Source organism: Falco biarmicus, assembly GCF_023638135.1.
Source record: "Falco biarmicus isolate bFalBia1 chromosome 13 unlocalized genomic scaffold, bFalBia1.pri SUPER_13_unloc_3, whole genome shotgun sequence".
NCBI classification, from domain to species: Eukaryota; Metazoa; Chordata; class Aves; order Falconiformes; family Falconidae; genus Falco; species Falco biarmicus.
In genome coordinates this window covers 559-14,858 of record NW_026611658.1, presented here as the reverse complement: position 1 = coordinate 14,858, position 14,300 = coordinate 559, and the positions used below count along the sequence as shown (strand labels likewise).

The window sequence follows — 14,300 nt, the reverse complement described above, 5'->3', positions numbered from 1 at the left end:
GTAAAAAAAAACCCACCAATCTGGTGAAGCCCCGATCTCTGCAAAGAGGCAGCGGGAGCGTTCAGGTGCGCTTTTGGGGCGAAAACCAGCTGTAATCGGTCATGTATCTGCTTTTTTCCCAGCTGTTCTGCACCGCTGGGTGGAAAAACGCGAGCCGAAGCCCCCGTGAAGAGGAACTAACGAGGGTGGTGGGACCAGCAGCTCCTTGGGGGTCCCCTCCGCCCCCCAACCCCTCTCCGAAGGGCGGTGGAGATGTCAGCCCAGGGGTCGGAGCCCCAGGAGGTGGGAAGGAAGCGTGCGGCGGAAGCAAGGTCCGAACAGGCACTTTTATTTGAGGGTTGCAACGCTGACATCGAGGGAACCGTCACACACGACATCAGGAATGCGCGCGGATGCTCCCACTGGAGCTACGTCCTTGCGTGGGAGCCCCAGTGCAGGGTAGGAGTAGTTAATGCCTCAGAAATACATTTTAAAACATGGATTTTCTTTTTTCAGAACATCAGCCCTGTGGGTTTTAGCTTTTTTTTTTTTAGTTTTTTTTCCTTGCCCTGGCCTGACCGAGGGAAGGATTCGGAGCACACACAGTTTACAGGGACAAAAGTCACATCTCGACACAGAGAAGAGCGCGGTTATTCCTGAAGCCAAATTAATGCCTCAATGCGCAGCTTCACACGGGAGGCGTGCTCTCAAGTGCACAGATCACTCCATGCTCACAGAAAGGAATAATCTGAGTCATGGAGCGAAGCTTTTCCAACACCGAAATCCCACCAGAGAACTGCCCTTGCTGGAGCAGCTCCGATTTTTTCCCCAGAAAACCCCATCCTTATTTCCTGGCAGATTTGCCCCTCTGCTTCCTGAGGCTCTCGGCCAGCGCCACGCCTGGAAAGCCGGCTGCTGCTTCAGCTTATTGGAAGCAGGAATCCCCAATTCCCCTCAAACACCAAGTTTACAGAACACAGCGGTGCCCTTGCGGCCCAAAGAACGCGCCTTTTGCTACATCTGTTCCCCATTCCAACATTTTCTATTTCCAGACCTAAAAATCTCAGCTGTATATCGGCTGTTTATGCAAAATAAATCAAGCTACTGATGGCTTTCTGCTATCTTGGACAACCAAAGCCTCTTGATACCAAAAAAAAGAGAAAAGCTAAAGTCAAGGAGCCGGAGCAAACTTACCCTCCACACCAGAACTGCAAGCAGGAAATAAAACAAACCGCCTCAGAAGCTACACTGGGTTGGGGTGGGGGGAGGAAAAAAAATAATTCAAATCATTCAGGACCAGCATCAGGCTGCGGAAAATATTTTCTCACAGGTGCCGGTGTGGGTATAAACTGAATATATTCCCGTCATCACTCCTGCTTACACTACCCCAAACCCAGAGGATTCTCTGCTTTTTAGCTTGACCCTTTTAGTTTTACCTTTCCATTTTAGCTTGACCTTTCCTGTTTTTTTAGCTTGACCTTTCCTGGTTTTTTTAGCTTGACCTTTCCTGGTTTTTAGCTTGACCTTTCCTGGTTTTTAGCTTGACCTTCACCTTTGCAGCATTACTTTTACCTTCACCTTTTTAGCTCTATGTTTACCTTCGCCTTTTCTTTTTAGCTGTACCCTCCAGCATCGGCTCGGCTACGTCGAGATGCGAGGAAAAAGGCGCTTTGGAGGAAGGATGGCGTTTTCGATTCCAGCAAGCGCGGAGCTATGCCTTGCTGTCGGCTCAGGGAGAGGTCAGCGGTGCTGCACTGCCCTGAGCCGCGGCAGTTAGCGTCTCAGCCTGCTGCCAGGTAGATATTTCAAAATCTGTCATAAAAACAGTACTGGAAGAGATCGAAATAACTGCTACAGAACTGAAACAACCAGTAAAAAGCAAAACGTACAAAACCCCCAAACCATTTAGTAACTGGGATAGAAAACATTCCTCGTATCTTACAAAAATACTACAGGGATCTAAAGGTTACCGAGAAATACGTATAAAAGAAGCAAAATATATCCTTCAGCGCAAATTAAATGCGGCTAAGCAGACGCTTGTGATAAGGAGGGTGTGCATTTTTTAAGGCGGGGAGGCACATGTGACCCCACAAGCCTCCTGCTCTCGCTGCCCCCACCACCCCCTGTGCTCTGGGAGCTGGTAAAGTGCCCGCCAAAGCCTCGGTGCGTTTATTTTTACACAAATTAAACCACAAAAAAGTATGACTTGTGGCGGGGACTATACCCAGGCAAGCCCCCTGTCGCTCAAGGGACGCTTGAGCAGCTGCGCGTGTCAGAGGAGGCGTTTTAATGTTGTTAAATTTGGGGGTTAAGTTTAGTTATTTGTGTTTTAGGGATATTTAACCCCCTTTAATCTACTTTTCGCAAGCCTCCTCTGTTTCTTCCGACCACAGCTGCTGAAGGTCTGGACCTTCCCCTTGGAGACAGCGGGCCGGGCTGCGCCATGGCATCTGAAGGACGTAAGGCAACCTGTTGTTTGTCATTTGGTTTGCTTAAAACTACCAAATATTATCCTAAAAAACCCCAAACCAATATATATATATATACATTACTCCCTCGCCGTGCCCGCAGGTGGGGTCTTCCTAAATCCATTACACAGGCAAAGCATTTTGTTCGACCGTTAGGCTTTGCTGTAAGTTATTATATATATATAATTATTTTTTTTTTAAATATATACTGCAGGATTTTGGGGGAGGAATCAGTAGAAGCTGTCAGTCCTAGAAATATGGTGTAACTGCACAGAGCATCCCTCCGTTCCGGGGTTGCGTTAACACCCAAGTCCTGCTCGTTAACCCTCCGCAGGTGGCTATAACAACACTAATTGGCATGTTCCTAAAAGAATTAATTGTCTAAAACAAGCCCAGCCCCAAAGCAGGTGTCTCCAAAGGGTGGCAAGAGAAGCGAGGTGATTTCAGCATGTTTCAGCTCTCTGGGTAGGAATCAACAGCCGCAAGTAAATACTGGGGGGAAGGGAGGGGGGGGGGGGGCTTCAAATAAAAACAGTTGAGGAGCTGCTCAGACCCCTCGGCTCGCTGGCGCGTCGCCACAGCACCTGGATTTTCCCGAGTGCCAAGGGACCGCCGAACACAGCCGACCTGAAGGTAGCACCATCTCTTTTTTTTTAGCAGTATAAAAAGAAAATTACTAAACCCAATTAAATGTGGTTTGGTGTCGATCAACACGCCGGAAGACGGAGCTTTGCCCCGTGTCAGTGCTGCTTTTATCAGCACCTGCGCTGGCAGGATGCGGCCGGGAACTCCCCAGCTCGGTACCTGAGCTGGCTGGGGACCGATGGGACATTAGCGGTGATGTATTCTGCGGAGGCGGCCACATGAGAGCCGTCTTCTTTTAGCAGCCCCGACGATTTCGGGTGGAATCACTAACAAGCACTCGCTCCCCTCTCCAGCGAAGCCCCCTCCCGCGGCAGGGGTCGAGGAGACGGCGGTTCAAGGTTCAGTAACGAGATTTCCATGTGGGACAAACGCTGAGCGCCCAGCGCGATCCTGCGGCTCCGCTCCCGGAGCGGGAACACGAAGAGGAGACGCAGAAGGGACGAGGGCAGGCTCTATGCGTCCGGCTGACCTTTGTTCGTCTTCTTCAGGAGCTTTTTCAGGTTGGGCGACATAAAATAAGGCTTTTCGGCCGACCCATCGTTACGCTCCAGGTCTTCCACTGCAAAGAGAAACCCCCCGCCGCCCCGCACAGCAGTGGCGGGGGGACAGACACACAGGTTGGTGTGGCAGGAGTCACAGCAGGTGCTGTGAGGAGCCTCAAGGCAGAGAGATGCTAGAGGAGCAGCCGTCCTGCTCGTCTCACAATTATCTTTGATAACAATAAAGGTCTGTTGGCTCATCGCGGGCGGGATTTTCTCCCCATGTCACAGCTAAATGCCACCGCGGCCGCACCTCTCCCGCTTTCTGGGGAGCACCACCCTCTGGAAACGGGACGCTGTTATTTAGAAGAAAGCAGAGGTTTGGGTGCTTTGTGTTGTTTGGTTTTCTTTTTTATCCGGGTGGCAGCGGGAAAGTCTAACAGTGCTGTAGGGAAAGAGATCTCTGCCAGCTGGAAGCACGCGTCCCTCCCTCTCCGGAGCTGGGCAGCGGTGGCTCTCCTTGCTCTTTGTGCAGCCGAAAACGGCTCATGACGCGAGCGCAAAGCAATTTCGCTCGGTATTCACTTGGCGCTGCTTGCCGGGTGCCCGACGCCCTCGTCAACACGCCACGCATACATAATCACGAGGTGTATTCCCAGCGCCGAACACGCCGCGCGGCCTCTCGCTGCTCAAAGCCAAGCAGCTGCGCCAACAAGAAGCGGTAGGAAAATCACAGCCACCAAAAAAGAAAAAAAAAAACAACAACGAAAACCAAACAACTGTCCAACCCCAAACCAAACAAACCCACAAAGCAGCAGCCTCAGCGTCGAGTGAAAGCGCCCTGGGATATTTTGAGAGGGATTTCAGTACTTCTCCACGATGAAAACACGAGTGTTAACACTACGGCTTTGTCCTAAGAGGGCAGGACTCGTGAGACGGGGCACTCTGGCCGTGTGAGGATTTCTAACAGGAGATCCGGCTACCCGGGCAGCACGTGGCCAGAATGGCTTTTTTTTAAAAAAAATGTGACCATTTCTGGACTATCAAGAGGAGAAAATGAGGCCAGGCTCCAGCCAGGGCTTGGCTGCTGTTCCTTTAGGGGCTGCAGCCCCCACCAGCTGCCTCCCCATCAACCTGGGGTTTTTTTGCTCTGATTTCTCGAGCCGCAGAGATGCCGCAACACATCCCCAGTGTAACACCTGCCAGCTCAATGCACCGTTTCCCTGTAGCCCCGTCGGGGACGCTCATACCGCTCCTCCGGACATCGCCTTAACGAACCCGCGGCAATTAGAAGTCACCGGCGCAGGGACTCGCCCTCCACGCGGGCTCCCTCCGCCTTCCCACAGCCACCCCAGCCTGCAGGGCTGCAGACGCTTGGCAAGCGTGGAAAGTCGTTACAGCCCTGCAGCTCCTCCCCCCCCTGGAAGCCGCCACCGGACAGAAGCCAAACCATCAACTCAACCACCCTGGCGGGGTGGTGGGAGAGCAGAGCCCACCAGGCAGCTCCCAGGACGAGCCACCACCTCCCCGCAGTGATTAAACCTCCACGCAACCAGCCGGAGACGCCGTTTTAAAACAAGGGATGCTGCCAGTCAAAGTTCTAACGACTTGTGAGCGGCGACGGCTCTTTTCAGCTTCCCTAAACCGACGGCACGTGGGAACAGGAGCTTTCGGCTGCGGGAAGGGCAAGCTCCATTTTGCCAGGAGGACCCTGCTGATGCAACAGACTTAAAAGCAACGGATCTGCATTCTCACCAAGAACTCTGTTTTTTTTTTTTTTTAAGCGCGCCAACCCTGTTTTGCATAGAAAGAGTGGGTGAGGAGCGAGGCTTGTTGCTCTCTGCTGGGGGCAGAACAAAGAGGAAAGCACAGAGAGACCAGTTCTCAAGCTGTGGAACCCGCTCGACCCGTCCCACAAACCGCAAACAACGCCGGGTGCCTGCCGCCGGCGCCGCGGCTCTCCCATCCCTTTCACAGCTGGCCATTAGGAACAAAAATCTCCGCTTCAACATGAAACGCAACCCTATATTGGCACCCGGGCGCGTCCAGGCGCTGCCGGACACGTGGGAGCCCAGATTAACTCTAGGTGACGCTCTGGGTTCGTTCTCTCCATACAGGAATATTCATTGTTGGGCAGGAAGGTAGGTTTGATACAGCATGGGGCACTGAGGAACCGGCACCCCCTCCGCCCTCCAGGCTGCAGAGGGCATCCAGGGGAAGGATCTGCACCATGGTTGCCACCCAGGGGGGTTAGGAGAACGCTGCTTGGGTTGGGGGGCCGAGAGCGTCCCGCGGCCCCTCCTCCAGGCACGCAGCCTTCCTCCCGGGGCCAGCCCCTAGCCTTGGCTATCGGCGCTTTTGGAAGGCTCTAGGTTGCCCTTCAGCAGGATCTCACTCAGCTCGGGGGACATGTAGTAAGGCCTCTCGGGGGATCCATCGTTCCTCTCCAGATCTTCACCTTTCCGCAACCCCGGGAAGAAGATGGGGAAGAGTGAGAAAGAGCAGAAAAGCCGGGAGGAGGCAGGGTGGAGATGAAGGGTGGAGAACATGTGAGGAGAGAGATGAAGAGGTGAGTTGAGGGGAAGGAAGAAAGGAGAAAGAAGAAGAAGAAAAAAAAAAACAAAAAGGAAAACAGAAGTTAGTTGCAGTTAGGTTCCACCAAGACCAAAGCACCAAAACAGAAAGACCAAGAGAAACCACAGGAGACCCAAGGAACGGCTGTGGGTTTCTGTTGCAAAAGCAGATGCTGGTGAGAACGCAGGAGGGAGTTTGGCAAAGCAAAAAAGTGGGAGAAAACCCCGCAGAGAGGCCACGGGAATTTGGAGGAAACCCCAAATCTGCACAACTCTGGGGTTCGGCCCCAACGGGGGGGAGGTTTCACTCCCTGCCCCAAATGGCCACCCAGCAGGGGACGGACCCTCTGAGGCAGATACTTACAGAAGCAGAGGAAGAGGGTGTCCACGCACATGCCGTACACGCTGAAGAACCCGTGGGCAATGAGGTAGGAGCCCACAATCACCGTCTGCAAAGAGAAACGGTGTCGTCATGCCGCACCCTGGCATTGGCAAAGAGCGCAAAGCCCTGCTCCCTTGGCTGGGAGGAGGAAACCTGCTGAATCCCAAATTCCCCAGGGAAAGGCGGAGAAGCGAACAGGGCAGGACTGTTCAGAGAAGCCTGATTCCGGACAAAAAGCCTCAGCGGCGATGGTGGACGGGGGCCAATGTGGGCAGCATGGGAAGGGCGAGACGCCTCTTCGCGGCTGGCCGGAACAAAGGGCTTGTTTCAACAAGGCCAAACACCCCCAACAAAGAAGGTCCTTCAGAAGCAGCGGGCGAAGGGGCATTTTTACGGCATTCGTGTTAAGGATCGCTCTCCACTGCCTCCACACTCCCCCAAAGCCCAGAAAGCGGCTCACCAGAATGGGGACCCAGTAGTAATTCAGCGGTGGCGCTGTGTCCTGGACCAGCTTTATCCGCTGGGTGAAGAAGAAGAAGGCAAGGATTCCTGGGAAAGCAAACGATGGAAATGGCTGTGGGGTGCCTGGCAGAAGGCAGGCAGCAGAGGGGTGCGGGGAGGATGTGAAACAGGATGGAAAGGAGCGGTTTTGCGGGAGGGTGAAGAGTGCGGAGGTTTTGGGAAGGTGCAGCCACCTATGAAGGCCTGGAGCAGCCCTGAGGAGAAACTCCCTGTCCCCAGCGCTTACCGACGCTTCCCACGATGAGGAGTTTACCAAGGAAGAAGAGGAAATCCGTGACTTTATCTAGAACGGCCACCCTGCAAACAAGACAGAGACGAGCGTCCGCATCCTTTCCCCCCCCAGCTCAGAAGGAAGCGCGGGGGGAAGCGGCTGACGTGCCCGCGTGTTGTGAAGGTGGCACAAAGCACCATGAAAGCCTGGGAACAAGGCAGGCAGATCTGGGCTGATCTTTGGCAGCCAGAAGGGGCTTGGAAATAACTGAGTCTGCGGTGGAGAGTGGAGCCCTGGCGCCCACCAGGACCTCACCTAATGATGTTCCTCATCAGCAGGGAGAACGCGTTCCTGGCAGAGGTGCAGAAGTTGGTGCCGTAGACGGCGATCTAGAGGGGGTCCCAGAAAAACGGGGTGGGGGAAGAGAGAAATGGAGCTGCGCTGAGCTCACTGCTAAGAAGAGGGTGTGATTAATCCCATCTTCAAGCAAAACTTGATAAATCCCACCCTGCCGAGCGCTTCTACCTCCCCTGGCAGGTCAGGCAGCATGGGCATCGAGAGCTGCAGCCCCCCAACCCTGCGTGGTGTCTCCAGGAAGGTGCCTCCCAAAGCCAGAGCAACACAGCTGGGAAAGGCTCCAAAGCTTTGTCCACCCGTGCCGCTGGGAGCCGCGGCTCTCAACAGCCACCCAAACCGCCCCCACCGTAGCCCTTTGGACGTGACAGTTGGGAGACTCTTACCATGATGTATGCGTTTCTGTTGAGGAATTTGATGAATTTTTCCAGGCACCAGAAGCAGCACTTCAGGCAGCTCAGGAGGAACTTGGCGAACTTATTATCTGCAGCTGGAGGAGCGCCAAGGGAGAGAGTGAGCAGCCAAAGCCAGGGATGCCTTTCCTTACAGAAGCAACGTCAGGGTCCCCGACGAGATGTCCCACTGCCCCATCGCATCCTGCCCCCTCTCTCCATGCCTCCCTGGCCCTCCGCATGCTGCCGCTTGCTGGTTACGTTTCACAATCGACAGGGTCGTACGGCCAGACACCGGCATCCTGGGCACCTGGACGGACACCCAGGCCTGGCTGGCCTGACGGCGCATCCCCCGGCTCCTACCCCGCAACACCTCTCAGAGAAAGAGCTCGACTATGGGATCCTAAAGGAAAATCCTGATTCTCTACTGAAATACTGAAACGATTCCCCTGGACGTTAGCCATGAGCTCTGGCACTGAGGAACGCAGAAGCAGCCAACTTTGTTGGTCTACTCGTTTCCCACTTTGGTACCTTTTAACCTGTGGTCCAGATACTCCAGGATGACCCTGATGACTTGGATGATGGCGAGAATCAGAGAGCCGAAGGCCAGCGAGCCGGTGTGGTACCTGGGGACGATGGCTGCCATTAGAAGGGGACAACCTCGAGAAGTTCACGAGTTGCCCTCGGGAGGGACGTACCGGAGCGCACGGCCGAAGGCTGAGAAGAGGGGGAAGGCGGGCATGTCATCGGGTTTCTTGAAGGCCCAGTAGTACGACGCGAAGGCCCCTGCCAGCGTCACCTGGCCCAGCGCGATCACGAAGTTGGCGAGCCAGAAGAACATGAAGACGTTGAAGAACTGCAGGATGATGAGGTACTTGTGGTACGCTGTCTCTCCCCCGTAGAATGCGAAGAGGCACTGGGCGTCGGGGCACAGCTTGGTGACGTTGCTCACGTTGAAGGTCTAGAAAGGACAGCAGATGCTCAGCTGGTGACCAGAGTTGTGCCGCTGGGCAGGCTGACAGCACCTTTCGGTCAACCCAAAGCAATCCCAACTTGCAGAAGACATTATCCTGCTTAATTCTTTTGGTAGCATTCACTCGGACCAAAAAATCAGCTTTGCGCACCCAACGGCTTGAAGGAAAATAACTCTGTGATGTAAACGAGCTCAGAAAGGCGGAATTACGCTCAAATTGCTGTCAGGCTCAAAGAGCCACCCAAATATTTTTCCTGTAATAAATGTGACGGATTAAGCCCAGTGTTCAGACGTGTTTCCCCAACGTCCTCACCTCCGGTTTGCAGGTCTGGCCGGAAAACTGGCACGCGGTCTCGTTGAACACCTTGTAGATCGCCTCGTTGGAGGTGGAGAGGAAGCTGCAGCGCAAGGGTTAAGGAGATGCGGTTCTGCAAAGGCCAGACCCGAGCCCTCGCTCGGATCCACTGTCGCCACCCTCCTGCCATCGCTCCTTTAGGTTTTAAGTTTAAACTTCGAGGCTTGAGCTGGCAGCTTTGCACCCGGGCACGTTACTAATCCCGTGAGATGTTCGGCGCCCTGGAAGACCTTTGATTTCCGAGCAGCTTCCTCCTGGGGAGCAGAGGTGCCGGGAAGAGGAAGAAGAAAGGATACACGGCAGTGCTGGCCCAGTAGGCGATGCAGAGGCACAGCAGGAAGAAGGTGCACAGCGGGAAGAGCAGCGACATCATGATGTGGCCGACAGCCCTGCCGAGAAGATGGTTAAAACCTGGTTAAAATCCCAGTGGCAACAGGAGCCCATCCACCCCGAGTCCTCCTGCCGTGACGGGTGACAACGGCCACCTCTGCTTGGGGACAGGGGCCACCCAGACCTGCTGGCCTCCTTAATGAGCGCGATGGCGATGAGGATCCTCTTGCGGAGGAAGACGAGCAGCAGTATGATGACCACCTCCACGATGCACAGGATGATCACTGGGAGGAGAAGGGGAGCCCTGGGTAGCACGAGGGCACGGGTGGTGCTCGATGGCCACCTTTGCCTTCCCAAAAGCCAACCCATCGCGGTAGGGGACGTCCAGCACTGCGGCCCACATGGAAGAGCAGCACCCACCCCGTGGCCAGTCATCCCACCTCGTAGTGGTGGCGACATTGAACAAATCCACCCTCCTTATCCCAGCACTTTGCGTAGAGCTGTGAGGAGACTGAGAAGACCCCGAACCTCCGTGCCCCACCTTCCCCCAGGGCTGGGGCGCAGCCACCCTGTCCCCTCCTGCGGCCCCAGGAGGACGGCGACTCACTGAACGCCAGCCACGTCTGCCGCAGGTGGAGGTAGACGCGTAGGTCGGTCTGAAATCCCAGGTCCTTCAGGGAGATGTCGGAACCCGCTTCCCCTTTCAATTTGGCATATTCCATGTAACAGTGGAAGATTCCTGCGGCGAAAACCAGGAAAATTGTTCCGTCCGCACTGAAAAGCGGAGACCGAGATGGCGGCAGACGCCGGGGTTGAAGATGCGGGGGGACGCGGCGCAAGACCTTTGTGCAAAGCCCACTACAGCCAGGGAAAGGAGAAGGGGGAGCGCCAGCAGGGAGCTCCCCACCCCTCGCTCACCGTAGCCCAGCACCAGGATGACCATCACGATCATCACCCAGACCATGATCCCAGCCAGGAAGCGGAGCAGGACGATGAAGATGAAGCTGGCCACCATGGCGATGACGAGGCCTCTGTGGGAGGAAGGCAGCAGCGCGTCAAAAAACGGGCGATGCCACCCCCTCCCCACCGCTTCCCTCCGTCGGTCAGCTCGTCCTCAAGCTGTTCATGATGGGAGCCTTAAAATTGGGAATCGCTGAAGGCGGAGGGGACGGAGCGCGAGCAGGAGTTGCTCCAAAACACACACACACACACCCCCCGCCTCTCCTTTAGTTTGAGCGGAAACAATGCAAAGGCAGGGGAAAAAAAAGAAAGAAAACGGTATTTCACAAGTTTTGCCCCAATTCTGAGGGCGGCACCAAGTCTGTTGCAGGCACCCAGCACGGTGGGACGGGACGACCGTAACGCATGGCTTGGCCCGTACGCACATGATTATCCAGTACCAGGAAACGGTGTAATCTTCGAAGATCTTCATGGCCAGTTGTCTGGTTTCCAGGACCACGTTTGCTTTTCTGCAACAGAAATAAAACACGGATGAAGCAGAAGCCAAGGGGAAAGGAGCAGGAGCATCAGCCCCAGCGCGGCTCTGCCTGCACCCGCTGCCGGCACTCGGCACTGCCTCAATGGCCCCTTGTCCTCCCCCGCCACGCAGCCCTCGGCCGGATTCCCTGAAAACAAGAAAATCCAACAAGACCAAGGCGGGTTTCCTGGCCCTGTATTCCTTCAAGCTGCCCCCGCTGCTTCCCCTCCGTCCCTGCTTCCAGCTCCCATTTCAAACACGGGGTTGCGGCACAGCACGTCTTGCCAAGGCGGGGGCTCCGTGCCAGGGCTTTCAAGGCTCTCCCACGGCATAAATCCATCCAGGAAAGTGGTGCAGAAGTGCCAACAGATAAAAGCCTTTGCTCCTCTTCCGCGTGAAGCAGCAGTAACGAAGAAGCTCATTAAGAGGCTCCCTCAGGTGCGGCCGCATCCCTGCCACGCTGCCGGTATCGCCGCACACGCTCGCTCTCGGCACTGCCCCAGCAAAAGCGAAGTGACTGGTGACCGTGCGAACTCACTTGGCCCCTTCCAGCAGCTCGGTGACGTTCCTCCGGTGCCCATGGCCGTCGTCGTACGTGGTCTCGTTGCCGACCATGATGACACCCTTCTTGGCCCGGATGGCCGGGAAGCATCGCCGCGCCACTGGGCAAGAAGGGGGAACTCAGCATCGCAAACCGCCAGCCACGCTCGCCCCAACCACCCCGGGAAAACAATCACAACCCCCTCCCCACCATCCCAAACAGACACCGGATCCCCAGAAACCCCAAACAGGAGCCTCCGACTCCCCCAGAAAATGCCACCAAGGGGCAGCCTGCAAGGCGGCTGCTTCCCCTGACCCTGCCAGAAGCCAGCAGGCTCATTAATCAGCTCATTAATCAGCTCGTTAGCCCTCCAGACGTACGTGGCGTACGTGGCGTGCTGGGGATAATCATGGCCGGGCACTCCTTGTCCTTCAGTACCTCCACGGAGCCTGGATGGGGACAGCGAGTGGGGATGTGAGCTTTGGGCAGGAATTACCGCACCAGAGAACGCCAGCATCGCCGGGGCTGACGGAGAAACGCCACTGCCGCGCTCCCTGCCACCCACCTTCTGCAGGTTTTTAAACTCAGGGACGCAGAAGTGCCGGTAGTACTCCAGCTCGCCGGCCGCGCGGGAGCCATAGGCACTCAGGTACGTCAGGTACCGGTCCGGGCATTTGCTGACGCAGATCTGGATGGGAGAAGAGGTGACGGGGACGTGGCGCGTCAAGGCATGAGCCCCCGCGAACCGGAGCTTTCCCAAGGAGCTGCAGAGCGTCGAGGAGTGGGGGTCGGTACCTGCGTGGTCGGGCACTGAAATTCCAGCAGCACCAGCGGGCTGGCACACTTCACAATGTCGAAGTAAAAGAGGAAAGGTTTCTTCCTGGGAAAAAAACCACAAAAACAGGCCAAAAATAATAACAATGATCCCGGTTTGGGGAAGAGCCTGCACAGGAGAGGTGATGGAAGCACCCACACCCGCGGCATGGAGGGTCCCAAAGTACCCCCAACCCCCAGGAGCTGCAGGGGGTTTGTGCCCTCCTGGGAGTGGGCAGGGTCTCCACCGCGCCGCGCAGGCAGAGGAGAGCACGCAGCACGGGCAGGGCGCGCTGCCCATCGCGGCACCCCAAGGTGCCGGTCTCTCCGGCGATGCCGGGGCGCCGGTGAACAATAGCCACGAGCCGGGACACGTACTCGTTGGGGGTTCCCTGCTGCCCGCAGAACTGCCCGCGACTGTCGGTCGGGTAGATCACCTTCCGGGGGTCCCCGTGGGTCCAGGCTGGGCAGGGGGAGGCAGAACAATGCGGCTGCGGTTACACCAGCGGCCCTCGCTCCCTTAGTGCCCCCTACCCACCGCTAGCGAGACCCCCGCAGCAACCCTCCATCCCCATCTGGATGACCCAACGCCCCTTGCCGCAGGATTTCGCCGGCGCAGACACTGAGCCGGCCGCCAGCCGAGCATTCCCAACTCCCAAAAACTTCCCGCCGCAGCAAAAAAAAACCAGCGCAGACCCCCACTGCGGTACATACCCACGACGCCCACCACCACATAGCCCACGATGGCGATGACCAGCAGGACGCAGCAGATGATGTCGGTGCAGCCCCTGCCAGCGGGAAGAGGAGCGTTGCCGGCACGACACCAGGCACCGCGGCACCACCGAAACCGGCGCGGCTTCGCTTACCTGTCGTAGATGGGACCTTTGAAAGTCGGGTCGTACTTCTGCGGCGTCCCTGCGGAGGTGAAGGAGGAATGGAAAAATAATTCAGAGGGTGGACGGGATGGCAGGAAGGGGCTTCCTCCCCCTCCTCGCCCCACCGGACCCATGGAGAGCAGCGGTGGAAGCAGGATGAATAGAAGCGGGAGGAAAAAACCCTCCCGCGGCCACTTCCCTCCGTCCCTGCCTCCGTTTCCCTGGCGTGGAAACAATTATTCCCTTGGAAAAGCCATTCCCACGCGGCTCGCGCCAAAAACATTCCCCAGGACACCCCAAATCCTGCGGAAGCGCCGTGGGGCCGGAGCAGCGATGGTGGGGGGGACCCCAGGGGTGGCGGGGCAGCGTGGGCATCGTGGTGGGGGACCCTCCTGGCTCTGTCCCAGCGCGGACGGTGATCCAGGATCCAGGATCCAGGATCCACCATCCCTCTGTATTTTTAGGGTGGGAATTCAGCCAGGGAAGCACCGTGGGAGCAGCCCGGAGCCGGGGACACCTCTCTTTTGGGGGCCTTTTGGGGGGCTCCCAGCAGCCCCATGACAGGGACAGTCTGTTTTGGGGGGGTGTTTTGGGGGGGCTCAGAGCAGCCCCTGTGCCAGGGACACATCTGTTTTGGGGTGCCCTTAGGGGGGGGCTCAGAGCAGCCCCATGGCAAGGACAGTCTGTTTCGGGGGGTCTTTTGGGGGGGCTCAGAGCAGCCCCTGTGCTGGGGACACGTCTGTTTTGGGGGGCCTTTAGGGGGGCTTCAAGGAGCCCCAGGGCAGGATGCATCTGTTTTGGGGGGGCTTCCAGGGACACAGGGACACGTCTGTTTTGGGGTACCCTTAGGGGGGGCTCAGAGCAGTCCCATGGCAGGGACACATCTGTTTTGGGGGGGGCCTTGGGGGGCTCCCAGGATTCCCATGGCAGA

At 56.7% G+C, this 14,300-nt stretch overlaps 1 protein-coding gene across 2 annotated transcripts; it reads right to left on the bottom strand.

Annotated features, from left to right (window-relative positions):
- Positions 1 to 307: 307 nt before the first annotated feature.
- Positions 308 to 13,725, bottom strand: SLC44A2 (solute carrier family 44 member 2). Of its 2 annotated transcripts, none has more exons than XM_056325929.1 (21): positions 13,361 to 13,725; positions 13,209 to 13,282; positions 12,873 to 12,957; positions 12,477 to 12,561; positions 12,243 to 12,369; positions 12,071 to 12,130; positions 11,679 to 11,802; positions 11,049 to 11,132; positions 10,582 to 10,694; positions 10,271 to 10,402; positions 9,848 to 9,947; positions 9,630 to 9,722; positions 9,292 to 9,376; positions 8,704 to 8,966; positions 8,537 to 8,631; positions 8,000 to 8,103; positions 7,575 to 7,648; positions 7,275 to 7,345; positions 6,987 to 7,075; positions 6,509 to 6,593; positions 308 to 3,651 (listed from the first exon to the last, which is right to left on the bottom strand). In XM_056325929.1, the coding sequence occupies exons 1-21, from the start codon at positions 13,501 to 13,503 to the stop codon at positions 3,545 to 3,547; spliced, it is 2,193 nt and encodes a 730-aa protein (XP_056181904.1). In that variant the 5' UTR covers positions 13,504 to 13,725; the 3' UTR covers positions 308 to 3,544. The 2 variants fall into 2 exon arrangements, with proteins under 2 accessions (XP_056181904.1, XP_056181905.1); XM_056325930.1 differs by having other exon boundaries at positions 308 to 6,029; positions 13,361 to 13,721.
- Positions 13,726 to 14,300: the final 575 nt, after the last annotated feature.